The 16,813-nt window shown below is 38.7% G+C and overlaps 1 protein-coding gene across 1 annotated transcript in view; it reads right to left on the bottom strand.

Annotated features, from left to right (window-relative positions):
- The window catches only part of ANO3 (anoctamin 3), a 201,450-nt gene that overhangs the window by 25,600 nt on the left and 159,037 nt on the right, over positions 1-16,813 (bottom strand). Inside the window, exons 15-20 of the mRNA XM_027775367.1 lie at positions 16,624-16,660; positions 14,282-14,393; positions 12,863-12,920; positions 7,402-7,499; positions 4,074-4,207; positions 2,537-2,689 (exon numbers count right to left, since the gene is read on the bottom strand). Coding sequence (XP_027631168.1) covers positions 2,537-2,689; positions 4,074-4,207; positions 7,402-7,499; positions 12,863-12,920; positions 14,282-14,393; positions 16,624-16,660 — 592 coding nt within the window. The remainder of the gene's footprint in view (positions 1-2,536; positions 2,690-4,073; positions 4,208-7,401; positions 7,500-12,862; positions 12,921-14,281; positions 14,394-16,623; positions 16,661-16,813) is intronic.

Genomic DNA, 16,813 nt, shown 5'->3' on the forward strand with positions numbered 1-16,813 from the left:
GACAGGGACAGGAAAAGAGAAAGGAAAAGGGGGAAAGCAAGCCGCCACGTCTGGGACTCGAACCATGGTAGGCCATGTGGAAATCCATTGCCTTTAACCAACTTGCCACCTGCCAGCCCCTTGAATGTCACTACTTTATTAACATGAAATAGACCATACATTTTTAGATAAAATATGCTTATGAAGAAAAAATTGCAGAACCCTACAGATGTGTGCCAATATACTTTTTGTGTATTTGAGTAAGATAAACATCGGCAAAGCATACAATTAAATTGAAAGAAAAGGTAAAGATAGAAAGGGTAATTAATTGGTACTTTTTATACCTATTCCTGGCTTGAGGAAAGTAAAATCCACTCAAGTTTAAAATATAATAATCTAGGGGCCAGCAGGTGGCATGGTAGTTAAGTCATTGACTCCCACATGGCCAAACATGGTTCACGTTTTGGAACTGGTGGCTTGCTGTTTCACTTTCAGTTTTTCTCTGGTCAGATTAAAAAACAATAACACTAATAATAAATAATATTAAATAAAGAATTCTTTAAAAAATAATCTGGAAGATTTACTGCTGACTGAAGCAAGCCAGGCTATGAAGGAGAGTTACTGCATATCTCCACTTAATATATCACGACTGTCTGCACTCTATGGCAGAAACTGAAAGATAAGTGGATGAACAATTTAAATAAAATTATAAAATGCCAACAAGGAATAAAAAAGCAGGATAGCACATAAACATATCTAAAACACAAAAGAACATGAAAATAAAGGATATAAAATAGTGAATTCTAAAAGGCCTTCATAAGAATGTCACTAATGACAACTATGAGGAAGATACATAATTTAATTTCATATAAATTTGAAAACTTTATGATAAAATAAGTAAAAACCAGCATTTGAAAATGTTTGCAACATATATAGCAAAAATTAATATGCCCAACATGTAGACAAAAATCACTGAATCAGATATAATGGCCAAAGGGCATGAACACAATTAGCAAATACATGCAAACATATTTAATTCCATAGTTATAAAAATAGAAATAATTACAGGACCAGCAGTTAGTGTAATGGCTATGTCACTGGACTCTCATGTAGTTGACTGCGGTTCGAGTCCTGGACCTGGTGGCTTAAAACTCACGCCGGGCTCATGTGCGTGCGTGCCCAAGATCCTGAGAGGAGAATGGAGGAGAAGATATTGTGGTGTGGCCATCCCCCTTGAAAGTGATTTCTTGCTTTCTGTCTTTCTGTCTCTGTCTGTCTGTCTGGTGAGCACACACGCTCTATGGCAAAAACCTCTCAAAAAAAAAAAAAAAGAATTATAAGATATTATGTTTTTCTCTTAAGATTGTAAAAACTAAAACGAAGACATGAAAAATTCTTATTATATCTGGAGTTGTTGAGAAAAGGAGGAAGTGCACATTCAAGCACATATGATAGGAGTAATTGGCACATTTCTGAAGGACGTGTTGCCAAGTTATGTATCAAAAATTTAAATGTACATGTTATTTGAATAGAGTTTCATTACAGAAATTTCAGAAAATTATATCCTGAGGAAATAATCAAAGTAGATATAAAGATGTTCACTTCGGTGTTGTTTGTATTAGTATTGAAGTATTCTAAACAAATCCACAGTATTTTCTAATATCATATTAAGCAACAGAAATTTATGCAGCAAAGAATGAGGCACAGCTATGTTTATTAACGTGGTATTAACTATGTTAGTAAAAATGATTCATGTATGTAACATATGCTCCTTTTTAGTACACACTGGCTCATGCAATGGCATGCTTAAGAGAACCCTACTCTCAACTATGTTAGTGCTTGTTTTCTTCCTTTGTTTACTAAAACTACTAAGTTTGCTATGGTTGGAAGGGAACTTAGACCAGAAGAACCCATACAGTGCTAAATAAGAACAAGCCAGGTTATCTTAGTTCATGCACACTGCTCCTGTAACCAAATACCTGAGACTGGATAATTTATAAAAAAGATCATTTTATTTCTGTCTGCGGGATGGAAAACTCAAGAAAACAAGACCAGTAGTGTGGTGCCTGGTGAGACCCGATTCCCCGTTTCCAAGACAGTGCATTATTGCTGTGTCCTCTGGAGGCGGACACTGTCTTCTGGTGAGAGAGAAAGGAAGATAAACCCACTCCCTCAAGCCCCTTTCTTATTTTACTTTTTAAAAATAATTATTTATTTTATTCATTATTATTATTAACTTACTATGGTCCTGAGAGAGAGAGAAAGAGAGAGAAAGAAAGTGAGAAAACAAGCCACAGGCCAAGTCCAGGATTTGAATCGCCATCGGCCATGTGGGAGTCCAGTGCCCCAACCACATGCTGGCCCCTCAAGTCCTTTTATAAGAGCCCTAATCCTATCCATGAAGACTCCAACCTCATGAGCTCATCACCTCTTAAAGGCCGCCCCTCTTCCTACTATGGCATTGGTGGTTAAGTTGCAACGCATGCATTTTGGTGGGCATATCCAAACCATAGCACACTTCTAGCATTAGCAATGCAAGCACCATTTAATTTCTTACCTATGTCAGTTGCTCGAGCTGGCAGAGGTCTCCGCCACTGTGTGACGAATTTGTATGCATCCAGCCGGATTTCAATGATATTGTTTAACAAAGCCAAAAGTGGGGCCAGAGGAAAGGCCGCAACAAAGATGGTGGTAAAACCAAACTGCAAAACTGTAAGAAGAGCATTCAAAATTATCAACATAAACAGCATCATTCCTAGAGTTCCGTCCTCCTCTGCACACAAACAGGTGCTCTATATAAATTGCCTTTAATTCTTTCAACATCCATACGCAGTCACTATGACTATCTCCTATTTTTTTTTTAATAAGGAAATGTTAGATCAAGTGTTAAAGTTGCTAAAGGGTGGATAGTTAGAACATGTTAAAACCTGCAAACTCAGATACGAATGGATTTAAAGTCTATGTACTTTCTAGCTCTATGGAATGCAGAATGAAGAAGGGGAGAGAGGAGAAGGAAGAGGTGGAAGATGAGGAGGAGGACTTTTTGATATAGGAATTGACTTGACTTAATTTTGTTCCTTCAAAATATTTCCACTGTGAGAACTTTTGGTCAAAAATTATGGGTCTCAGAAGATAAAACATGTGTGCGTTCCAAGGGCTCTGATTAACACCTCTAGCTCTGTTCAGAAAAAAAAGTGCAGATGCGTTGTAGAAGCTTGTGGTGACGAAGGAGAAAGAGGGTTTTCTCTTGAACCAAAGCCTGTGTGAAGTAGAAAAACAGTTTTAAGAAAGGCCAGGCCTAGGGCTTGATGGCAGTGCAGTAACATGCTATGATCCAAGGCTGACCCACATGGGAGGGCTGTGAGGTGGTGTCTGTAGCCCTCCCTGAATACGCTAGCCCTGAGCTTTTCCATGATCCAGGACTGCCTGAAACTGAGTCTCAGCATCAAGACCAGGTTATGGGTACAGTCTCTTTTTCTTTTTATCTCTCACAATTATGGAAGAAGCAAATAAATAAACTAAAAAAAAATTATTAAAGATCATTTTTTTAAAAGGTAAGGCAATGGTAAGGCAATAATGGACTGCTGAAGAGAAACCGGAGTCCTTGAGCTGATTCCATGGCCTGGTGATTAAGACAGATGGATCCTACATGGCCAACCATGTTGTTGGAGTCTTGGACCCAGTGGCCTGAAAAACATGCCAGGCCTGTGTGTACAAGCCCCCAGTCTTGGAAGGAGGGAGAAATGGAGGAGGGATTGTGGTGTGACCATTCCCATGGAGGTACTCTCCCCTCCTCCTCTCTTTCTGTCTCTCTCTGGAGAGTGTATGCACCTTCTAGAAAGAAAAAGTATATAAAGAGAAGCCAGATTACACAGGGCTCCCTCCCTTCAGGCTGGTTATCCTGAAACATGCCAGGCACATGCATGAATGTCCAAGATCTGATGAACAGGGGACTGGCAGAGGGAGCTTGTGGCATGACCAGATCCTGTGGAAGGTGCCTCTCTCTGTCTCTCACACACACACACACGTCCACACTCTATCATGAACAAAGAAATGGAAAAAAAAAAAAAAAGCTCAACTCGTTCTCTCCTTACCCATTTCTAAGTACTCGTCCATCAGCCCGTGAATGTTCATGGGCTGCAGGTTCCAGTCGTTCTCCCACTGCGGGATGGAAGCGTCCTGGATTCCTCGCTTGATTTTATGTCGTGACCACCAGTTCTGGATCAACCTACAGCACAGAGCAGACCGGGGGCCTCTGAACGATGTGAGCATCTGGTGAACAACCCTAGTGTGTTAAATAATAAGTCACACCAACCATTCTCAGCCTACACTAAGCATTCCCAAGAACTGGAGGTATCTGAAGGTTTCACTGTTAAAAAAAAAAATTTTTTTTTTAGAGATATTTGTCTTAGGGTGCATGCACTGGCCAGAGAGAGACAGAGTGACAGAGACTGAGAGGAAAAGTGAGAAATAACCCTCTGGGGGGGATGACCACACCACAGTCTCTTCTCCTCCATTCTACTCCAGGATCTTGGACATATATGCACACATGCCCGAAATGATCTTTCAAGTCACCAGGTCTGGGACTTGAACCATGGTCAGCCATGTGGGAGTCAAGCAACATAATTACTATCCCATTTTCTGGCCCCTAAAAACATTATTTTAAAGTCCCATTTTTTTTTTTCAGTTCAAAAGGGAAAAAAAAATGTTTAAAAGCCTTTAAAAATGGCTTAGTATGGGAAAATAAGTCCCAGCTTTCCAGAACTTCCCCAGACCCTACTGTATCTTCACATTGATCCAGGAATTCATCCCTGTCCACTAAGATACTCCTTGATACTAGTTAGACAAATATCCACCTCAGTGATTCTTTCCCCACCTACATAAATACTTAACTTCCTATGTGGCCTTTTTGATTAGATCTGAGCCCTTTATTGCTTCATAACCCAAATCTCTATGCTATGCTCTCTGGGCATAAATAAATGATGCTTCACACAAAACAACTATGGCCTAGTTATGGTGTCAAGAGACCGAGGTTGTACACTTTGTTCTGTGTGCATTAGCTGCCTGATGTTTGGCCAATGACTTCAATTCTCTGAGTTTCTAAACAGGAGGAGATGGAGCACCAGTGATTACATTCTGCTACTAAAATGAACACCGATAGCCAGGCAACAGATCTGTGTCTGTGTGTCTGTCCCTCATAATAGCTGTTTCCCTCGTCAAGGAAGTCTTGAAATTACGTGACCTAGAAATATCTTGGTATGCATATACTGTAGACTCTTGGGGAATGAATTATTTTGAATTCTGTGAAAATTACATCTAGCGGGAGGAAAAATCTCACAAGACACAGTGAACAGTAGTCGACACTTGATTTTAATTGACTATGGGCCTGGAGTTGCAGTGGGAGTTGGAAGGGCAGCCACAGCTAGGCCATACTGCCAGGCAGTGGAGGTGGCCTCTGCACCTTCATGAAGATAAAACAGAGGCTGGAGGCTGGAATTGAAGCCAGTCTGCTTGTTGCTATTTTATTTCGTTTAGTTCTGCTTGAAATTTTACATGAAGAAAGAGAACTTCGGTTTGAAAGTTTGAAATCATTGCTTTAATGACTGGCCTACTGATGACCAATTTCTTCAACGAGAACTTTCAGGCACTATTCACGTTATGGGGGAAATACCAGCAGGGTGCCTCTTGCTGTAGTGCCTTTAGGATTTGGTATGAATGATACAGGCTGACTACCTGGGCCAGGCCAGTGTGAAAATGTGCTGGCCCATGTGCATGGCCCATAGCAAGTCCATGAATAACGATCCAAGAAGAACCCTTGTGAATACTACAGCGACTACCACACTGTCCTGACGTGCTTACGAAGTCCTCACAGCACGCCCTCCTCTGATTACTCAACACCTAACTTCCTCAGATGTTTCCTAATGATGTTTCCCAAACCCTATGTTTTAAGGAGGTACCAGTCAAGGATAGGAAGGGAAACAACAGAGAGACTGGGACCCCCAATCCTCTTATCCCCATTTTTAACTTAGAAGAGATTTGCTTTATGTATAGAAGGATTTTATACAAAAAGGTTCTGTCATTTATAATGAAAGTTTAAAAACTATTGGGTCAGCTCATTTAATTTTCTATAGCTCTCTACTTAACAAATGAACAAGAAAATTCTTCAAGAAGTAAATTTCAAGCAAAATTGAAAAGGAATAGAGAAGGAATTTGAACTGGGTCTGCGTAATGCCATAGTCCATCTCTAAGACTGCCTATAATTTAACACAGTACTCTATGGCAGAATTCAGGGTTGATATCACTTCTTCCACCCCGGGTCTTACTCAGGAAGGTCCTGATGAAATTTGGATGCTACCAAGAAGAAAGAATCAGAGTATAGTTGATGACTATGCCTTAGTTATTTATACCATCAACAGCAAACCATTTCTTCCCCAAGAGTCTAAAATTATTCAAAACAGTCACGTTTTTAACTTTTGGTTGATTGGGTTCCCAAACTTCAATCCCACATAGGTTTAACTTTTTTCTTTGGCTGCAATTTAAAGGAGGTGAATACATTTTAAATATATTAAAATATGTCAGAAGTAGGCATTTAACATTTATGTCAGCGTTTCACAGACAATGCAGACTTACCTAAAGGAATAAAAGAAGAATGTCGATGCTATACTATCATCATCAGTCCTGTTCTAATGATATATACTGATGATAACAAAGATTACAAAACCTTCCATCCAGAATTTCATTTTTATTTTATTTTTTGAGAAGAATGGAGGCTCTCTCTGTTAATCTGAACAACAACTTGGTTGGGTGGTTTAAAAAAAAAAACCACCAAAAAACAGACATTTATTTTCATTCCTAGAAACCTGGATTTTCAGTAGTGTTTGAAAAATAGCAACCAATGCCTTATGTGTTGAACAAGTTACTCTACATCCATTGATTCTGTTAATCTTTTTAGCTGTACTTGCAGAAGACAGGACTGTCAACTCTTTTCTTAGTGATGTGAGAACTGAGGCTCAGCCAAGTTTATTAACTCATACATGTCTGTGCATTTATTAAGGAAAAGAGCAGAAACCCCTTGTTTGTCTGATTTCCAAGCCCACATTTTTAGGTACTATTCATGTTCGTTCATTCGTTCTTTCTGTCCTTTTTCTTTCTTTCTTTTTGAGAGATTTTTGCTATAGGGTGCATGCATATCTGGAAAGACAGAGAAATCACCCCTAGGGGGATGGGAACACCACAATCCCTTCTCCTCTGGGGATTTTAGGCATGCATGCACATGCATCCAGCATGAGTTTCAAGGCCCTGGGTCCAGAACCTGAATCATGGTCAGCCATGTGGAATCCAGTGCCTTAACTACTTTGCCAGCTGCTAGCTCCTCTTTCTTTTTATAAATATAAATGGCAAGCTTAAAAATAACGTGCTCACGGATATCCCAGTTCCATGAAGTTGTTCCATATTTGCTTCAAAAACATGATAACACCCATCTGGAGACAGAGGTCTATCAAACAGCCACTAGGATGACACTGAAACAGGAAAATAAGAGCATTAATGACCTTGCTCTTGCTCAAAAGCATAATAGCAATAACAACAAACCTAACTTTCAATGAGCATATACCATTTGCCAACTCTATATAAGGCATGATCTCATTTAATGCATATTATAGAATACTATGTATCCAGTAATAACCAGCTAATAGAAAATAATTATATTGCACAATGTTTATATTATTTTTGATAACCTTTTTTACTTCAGAATAATTTTGATTTATGGAAAACTTGCAAAGAGGGACCAGAGATGGCATAATGGTTACGTCACTGAGCTCCCATGAGCGACTACAGTTCATGTCCAGGACCTGGTAGCTTAAAACTCGTGCTGGGCACATGTGTGTGCCCAATATCCCAAGAGGAGAATAGAGGAGAAGGGATGTGGCCATCCTGGGGCGGGGGTAGAGGATGCTGATTTCTTGCTTTCTGTCTCTCTGTCTCAGAAGCACAAACACCATATAGCAAAAAAACTCTAAAGAAAGAAAACTTGCAAAGGTAGTACAGAATTCAATCCCTGCCATTGCTCCTTATGTTACCATGGTATATTTGTTGAAGCTATAAAAACAACCTTAGCACTGCACGTTGCAATGAATGAAGCACCACACTCTACATGGACCTCACCAGTTTTCCTCTCTGCTCCAGGATCCAACGCAGCATAACCTACTGGATTTATTTTTCACACTTTCCTCGTCTCCTCTGGGTCTGCTCAGTTTCTCAGTTTTTTTTATAACCTTGAAAGTTTTGAGAATTGCTGGTAGAATTACTGTAGAATGTTTCTCAGTCTGGGTTTGCTTGGACTGGGGTTATACATTTTTGGGAGGCAGATCACAAGGTAGGACTGTTTCTGTCACGTCGCATCCATGCTATGTGATCGCCATTGGACTTTGCTAGTGATGTTAACCTTCAGCACATGGTCAATGCATTAGACTGTTGAGAATGTTACCACATATTTTTTCTATGCCCAAATGTGTGTTATGACTTCCCCAACAACCCTATGGTATTTTTCAGGTGTTCCTCAGAAAGTTACTCATTTTGATCATTCTCTTTTCAATTCTTTAGAAATAAGCCACTAAGTGTAGCCCATTTTCAAGACTGGGGGAAGGTATTAAATTCTTCTAGAGAAGGTGTCTCTACATATATTGTTCTTTTTTTTTTCTTTTTGTATAAAATAACTTCTATTTACATAATTGATATCTATAGAATGTAACTTTTCTTTAGAAGAAGAAAATTTACAAATGATAGATATTGCTTTTTTTTGGTCAAAAACTTCTTCAGATAAGATAATATACATGGTTACTTCTGTTTCAAATGACATGGTGGTAATAGGTGGATGGTAATACTTTTAACTGTGCCTCAATCATTACCAACAGTTAGGCTTTTAAACCATCATGATGGTCACTTTCTAAGACATAAGTGGTTAGGTAGAAAAGTCAAGAAAAAATAAAGTCCTTTAATCAGATCTCCTTTAAGATTTATAAAACAACAAATTCTTTGCAACATTTTCTTTACATGAATCAGACTTCACATAGGTCTTCCCACTTTGTAAAATAAATACACTGATTGTTTCTCTTTTTTTCCAAGATTAATTTTAAGGATATATGAGTAAGAATTGACCAACCTGATTCTCTAATAAATGCCCCTGGATTCTTAATATAGTAAGAAATTACATCTTCCATAAAATTAGTTATTACAAATGAACAAGAGATGTTGTTAACAAAGTTTAAAAAATAAATAAATCATAGTTGAGTCATTGCAATCTATCACCCAAACTAACACTAAAATAAAGGAAAAAAGATTATGAGATTAAAAAATTTACACAACAGAGTATTAAAATAAATAGCAATGCAATTTACTACCATGATTTCTACACATATTTTTAAAAATAAATGCATGCCACAATAGCTTGTCAGTATGATCCAAATTTTTCCTCCTCTGTTTTTTTTTTTAACTTTAGTAAGATGGCATTAGAAATCCACAGAAATAAAAATGTGTTCTTAATAAAAGTTGCAGAAATAGTGTTTCATTTGAAAAACCTTGCACTCTGCAAGACATCTGGGTAGGGAAGTGTGGGTCTACTTCATTAGAAATGGGTTCATGTCCTGCTCATAAGGATGACAGTCTTTTCTCTAGCTTTGATCTAGTTTCTATTTCTATCAAATTGGTACCAGTGGGACTTCAAAGGAATAAGTAATTAGGGCACAGCATCTGCTTCTCCTGTTCCAGCCCAGTGATGTAAAACTCCCTAATCTAAGTCAGAAGGAGGACTGGCCAGTGGTCCTCTTAATTGCATGGAGAGGTCTAAATTCCCTGATCTAACTGTGTTTCTTCTTTCTAAGATTAATGGTGACCCCCTTTATGTCTGTCACATATATTGGATAAGTAGGTTCAGTAGAATGGCTGATGTCAAATAAGGACTTTGCATTAAGGCCATATCATAGACCACAACTGCAACTTGATCCATCCAATGTTTGTAAAAAGACTTGGAGGCAAACTGATTTTCCCAAGTTACACGATGCTGACTGTGCTGTGGGAATGAAAGCCTTGGTTCCCTGCACCCTGATTCACAGTGTTTTTACATTATGCTGAAGATAAATTCTGTTTACGATATGTGTTTGGTGCCTTGAAGTGTAAGTTTCGCACAAGTGTTAAGTCATGTAGGACAGGAAAAGAAGACAGGACCATATGATGGTATCACATCCCATAAAATGTAGGCCAAAGTGGGGAGACTGGAAGACATGTTCATTTATAATTTTGTTGAAATTAAACCTTGACAACTTTGTGATTTATGGGAAGAAAGTGGGATTCAACAGAATTTGTGAATCTCTTCCCCAAATTACCTTTGCTAATTTAAGCTGAATACTCCTGGGAAAAAGTAAGTCTTGGGTCCCAAATTGGGTAAGAATGTGTACAGTTGGGTAAGTTTCTTTCATGGCCCAGCATTATGACTATAAGGAGCATATTTGGATAAGACTACATGCTCCTGTTAGCAGATATAGTCATAATTCGGGGTCATGAAAGAAGACTACAAGTTGGACTTGAGGGTTTATAGGTAGCCCCATGGTTACAAAAGGCCTTAGTCTGTCTTGAGCCAATAGAGGAATATAGGGCAGCTGTGGAGACAGAGTGTCGATACATACCAGCGACAATCCCAAAAGAGCATATAGTCCAGGGGCTTATTGATTTTGTTATGTAAATTATCTCTTACCTACAAGCAACCTGAGCAATCTCAGTGTAAATATTGCCAGTTTAGGATGAGGAGACAGACATTCAGAGAGGTTGAGTTAAGGACAAAGAGTTAGTAAGCTGCAAGGTTAGTTAGCATTTGGACCCAGGTTTTTGAACTATATGTTCTTATGAGGTTTTAGGCTTTATCCATGTATTTTTATCAATTTCTAGAATGTTCTGTAGAGACAACATAAACGAGAGTCCTATGAATGTGAAGGAGCTTTTTAGATAGACTGAAAATACATCTATCCTGTTATCTTGTGAAATTTCTTTTCTTTAAAAATTTGTTGTAGGGTGCATGTGCTTAGCAGAGAGAGAGTATTGAATAAAAAATTTTATTACACATTATATATATTAAAATATATTACATATATTTTCCCCCCAACCAGGGGGAAAAACCCAAAAACTTATCTACTTACTCATTATACCAAATTCATCATACATGAATCAAAGATATCACTATTTTGAAAAACAGTATTAGTGATTGGGACCAGCAGGTGGCGAGGTGGATAAGGTGCTGGACACTCCCACATGGCTGACCATGGTTCGAGTCCCGGACCTGGCAGCTTGCTTTCTCACTCTTTCTCTCTCTCTCTGGTCAAATTAAAATAACCGAATAAATAAAATAAAATAAATAATTATTTTTTAAAAAAGAAAATAAAAACAGTACTAGTGAAACAAAAAAGTCTTCTTCAATTTCTGGAAATGAGAAGACACTTTTTGACATGATATAAATCCCAAAAGCAACTAAAATAGTCACATTTTCAGTAGAAAATGCTGTATTGTCAATAAAAGTATCACAATAAAATTAAAAGATACACAAACAAACTGAGAAAAAATATACAACAAATTTGAAAGATTAAAGTCTAATTTAATTGCTTTGTGTGTGTGTGTGTGTATATGTGTGTGTGTGTATATACATATATGTATTTTTTTGAGAGATTTTTGTGATAGGGCGCATGTGCTCGTCAGTAAGACAGAAAGCGTCAGAGAGACAGAAAGCGAGAAATCACTCCCCAGGGGGAATGGCCACACCTCAATCCCTTCTCCACTCTCCTCTTGGGATCTTGGGTATGCACACTCAAGCCACCAGGTCCAGGCCTTGAACCATGGTCGACTACATGGGAGTCCAGCAACATAACCATTACGCCAACTGCTGGTCCCAGCTTTATAAATTAATAAGACAGAAAAACTGTCAAATGAAACTGAACAGGAACAGTATGTGTGCACATATACACACATACAGAAATATTAAATGCCCAACAAACATGAAACTATTCTCCATCTCACTAATAGTTTAACAAACATAAAATCAAAAGGATCATTTTTTGGAGGGGTTGCTATTAGGTTGGTAAAAATGAAAATGTTTCTGTTGGCAAAAGTCTGAGGAAGAAAGCTCATACACAATAAGGAGGGGTAGAAATTTCAGAGCAGTTTCTCAGGCTCGGTGTAAATATATAATATGCTTATTTATAATCTAGTAATACCACTGGCCATATTTTACCATGTGACATACATGAGCAACGTGAGTCTTAGGCATTCAAAGGTAAAGGGTCTTTAGAACATTCATAGGTAATGTGTATTATGAAAAAAAAACTATGCAAGAATTTAAAAGATGTTTTGTACTAAAATAAACTCATATACTTTAGTTCCATTTCCCCACAAACTTTTTGAAGTCTCCGTGTGTATACCTATACATTTATATGTTAGTGTTTCAAGTAAAATTTCTTTTGCGCCAAAGTTTTCTTTAGTGCAAAAAATCTAACCTATTTAAAAGATTGAATACCCATACAAAAGATAATAATAATGTACAAAAATAGGAAAATTACTTGATCTAAATGCATAGGTTTGTCAATGACAGAAGTATTAAGAGATGTGATAAAAACACTAAAGGGCTGAGGGCAGAATCTTGGAGTTTAAACTTTTAGCTCAATTCCTTTTAGGAATTCATGCGGTTGTTTCCTTTCTGAACCAAAGGAACTCCTCTCTGCTAAAACTGTGTCTTTCACATGCCTGCCCACCAAGAAATTCACCTTCTCTCCCTAGACACCTTCCTCCCCAGTCACTGGCCCCTATCTGTGCCCACCCTCACGCCCACCCTCACAAGGGTACTTACTTCCTCCAGTCTCCACCGATCAAAAAGTTTATTGTACTTTCCTGGGTGACCTACGAATCTGAAAAAGGCATTTGAATTCATTAGCATTTCTGTGGGGGTGACTGGAGAACATCTACTACATCATGATTGCCTGTGTGGGCAGACCCAAATGCTCACTGGTGCAATATGTCCCCAAACAGGTGACCCTCACTGGGCTCAGGCAACATCAAAGTACCTGACTTATGAAGGAGAAGATGATGCGTGAACACAACATCAATGTGTCTAGAAAGTACAGACAAATCAAGGGATGACGTTTTTCACTTTCACTTGTAGAGTGTTCATGTCTTGTTGACCTAGCTCCTGAAGATTACAATTGCCAAACTGGTTCAAAACATTTCTAGCTTCTGTATATTTCCATGGCACTGGGTGCAGTGTTAAGTATGGCAAACCAGGGCCACTGGTTTAATATGCTTCCTTGTCATATTTTTCAACAACAGTTGGGAAACAACAACAACAAAACAACCCTAAAACACTAGAACGATGACTCCAACAGGTTTCCACACTAAGGAGCTGTAACCCAGGGTTACACAGAAATTCTTCCCTTTTTTTAACAAAACCACTACTGATGACTTGATAGTCATCATTCGACTCAAGTGTGGCACCCTAGGTGTTACTTTCTGTACCAAGTTTAAGTAGTGATGGCTATCTGAAGTCATCTGAGTAAAAACACATGTGAAAATTTCCTGTTGATGAGAATATGTATAGTATTCTCATCCGGACTGGTCTGAGAAGTATTTCATGTTAGTTAAATTCTCTTTATAAGCCAAATGATATATAGGGATTGAATGTTTAAAGACATAATCAGAATAATAATAATAATAATAATAACAATCTGAAAAAAAAAAAAGGAAAAGCAGGACCAGCAGTTGGTGTAATGGCTATGTCACTAGACCCCCATGTAGTCAACCACGGTTTGAGTCCCGGACCCGGTGGCTTAAACTCATGCCAGGCGCGTGTGCGTGTGTGCCCAAGATCCCGAGAGGAGAATGGAGGAGAAGGTTTTGTGGCATGACCACCCACCCTGGGTGGGTGATTTCTCACTTTCTGTCTCTCTGTCTCTGTCTTTCTGGTGAGCACACGCACCCTATAGCAAAAAAACCTCTCAAAGAAAAGAAAAGCTATTTGCCGCTGCTAATGTGGATAGTAATGTTTTTGTCTTGACTGATATGCATGATAATCATGCTAGGAAAAGAAATGTTATACACTGTGAAGATACATGTGATTAAATGTCATATTAAAAAAATAAAGCTAATGTTCTCTTAAAAAAATTGATAAAGTCTTTCAAGGCAGGGGACAAAATTAGCCACCCTTGTTAACTAGCAGGCAATGAAATTTGTTTTTTATTTTCCTCTGCAAAGATGATGTACAAAGCTGACTTACCTTCCCAAAAAGAAAGCAATATAGAAGATAGAACTGTTTAAATTGACAAACTGGAAGAGGAACATCTTCAAGGCAAAGCTGTTTTCCCATTCAGATTCTGTTCGAGGATATTCTGAAACGAGGACAGGATGTAGTTACATAGACTGGGTGAATGAGAAGGACTCTGGACATGGAAGCAGGAACCCCTTGTCAAAGTTTTGATTAGTAATTTACTAGTTCTGTTAAGCATTGAGTATTTCTGAGTCTGAGTGAAATGTGAATCATGATACCTGCTGTACAGAGGTTATAAAAGGATCCAATAAGGTAATCTTTTGACTCTCCCCACGAATACAGAATTACGATCCCTGTCAGTACTATGTAAAGATCTTCAGGATTCTTCTTGCTACTATCATTTAAAGGTAACCATACATACTGAATCAATCCTTCGTCCAAATTGGCTCCACCCGACACAGGGACCTAAGCTGTCCCACAGTTCTTAGATGGATGAGCGTTTAGGCGCAGACTGAGGAGTAACAGCACAGAAGAATCAGGCCGCGTAAGTTAGAACTGAGTTCCCACCTCAGTCTTAAACCCAACGTGTAGATAATCTCACATATGCCTTTGTATTTTTTTTACAATCAGTTTTGTGCCAACTCTCACATTTTATGGTTGATTCTATGACTTTTTAAGGAAAAAATAGATGAGAGAGAGAGATGGATGAAGGAGGTAGCCTACACTGCAGCCTCGTCTCCCACCTAGTATTTAGACACCTGGCAGAAACTACATGTGCATATAATGTGTATTTTAAGGTACTGGGTTGTCAGAAAATGACCCAATAATTGAGTATTTAGAAAAGATAGAAACTCTGATTTGATCTAATGTAAAGAAAACACGGGTCAAATGCACACATGAGCATTATCACATGGAAGGAGGGAAGAACAGGCCCTGGGGAGCTCCAAGTTCAAAGGTGGTAAGGCCCATAGTGGGAAGGGCGCCTGGAGGGCCCAAAAGCATGACTGTGGGCGCCATGAGAAGAGTCAGACTCTGCCCAGATTTGCTATGTTGAGCTTTCACTGCGATCTGCATCTAGTTTGGCAAAGTCAGTTCTATTGCTTCTTTGTCACAGTTTATAAAAGAAGATGTGAATTAAAAAAAAAAAGTTATAGTGTATAGGTCCTCCATTTCTAATTTCCACAAATGTGTCCTGCATGATAATTCACACACGTGCCCTGCATCGTTTCTGCTTTGCGGCATAAAGTTCCAATTTCACTTGGGGTCAAGTGGTGTGAAGCCAGTTTTATCAAGTCATTAAGTGGAAATAATATTTATTTTCTCTTGGGCACACAGTTTACCTATTTTTTTTGAGAGAGATTTTCGCTATAGGGCACGTGTGTTCACCAGACAGAGAGAGACATAGAGACAGAAAGCGAGAAATCACCCCCCCAGGGGGGATGGTCACACCACAATCCCTTCTCCTCCATTCTCCTCTCAGGATTTTGGACACACACGCACACGCGCCCGGCATGAGTTTTAAGCCACAGGGTCTGGGACATGAACTGCGGTCAACTACGTGGGAGTCCAGCGACATAGCCATTACGCTAACTGCTGGTTCCCAGTTTACATATTTTTAAAAAGCTTGTCAGATACTTTATTCAAATATGTCATCAGCCAGGTGGAATGACAGTTAAGGTGACTGTCTTTCACATGGCTGATTCTGCAGTTTGAGTGCTGGACTCTGGCTTGAAAAATATCCAGGTGTATGTGTGTGTGTGACCAGAATCCCGAGAAGAAGTGGAGGAAAAGAGATCATGGTGTGGCCATTCCCTTTGGGGGTGGGAAGCTTTCTCACTTTGCATCTCTCTCCGTGTCTCTGGTGAGCACATGCATCCTACGGTAAACTAAGTAAATACATACGTACTGGGGAGAACCACCCGAAGGACTGAAAAGTCGGAGAAGAAAGAACGTCTACGCAGGGAGAACTAAGCTCACTAATTGCTAGTGAGGATTTTTTTAGGTTATTTTATTAAACTTTAATTATTTATTTTAATTTGAACAAAGAGGGACAGAGTGAGAGAGAGAGAGAGAGAGAGAGAGGAGAAAGTAAGCCACCGAGTTCAGGACTCGAACCATGGTCGGCCATGTGGGAGTCCAGCACCCTTAACCACCACGCCACTTGTCAGCCCCAGTGAGAATGTTTTATAACCATACACGTGGTCTCTTTGTTGATATTTAATGTGGACCAAATTCCTATACCACCTCTCTCCTTTTTTATTAATAAGTAATTATATAAATTAAGATATTAAAAATATACGGCTTTTTTTTTTTTTTTTACTAAGACATAAACTTAACAAAAACTGACTTACCTAAATTAGTGAGAAGGTAAGCAATTTTTTCATAAGCCTGCAATGAAAAGAGAATAGGGAATAGTATTATTTATTCTTTCAGAAAAGGTTGTTATTGCCCTAGTCAAAGAAACATTAAAAGTGTGTTTTCCAAAATGGTACATTTTAAATTAAGAGGAAACATTTAGGAACACGGCAGGTAGCACTGGCT

Source organism: Tupaia chinensis, unplaced genomic scaffold, assembly GCF_000334495.1.
Source record: "Tupaia chinensis unplaced genomic scaffold, TupChi_1.0 Scaffold000555_1, whole genome shotgun sequence".
Taxonomy (NCBI): Eukaryota; Metazoa; Chordata; class Mammalia; order Scandentia; family Tupaiidae; genus Tupaia; species Tupaia belangeri.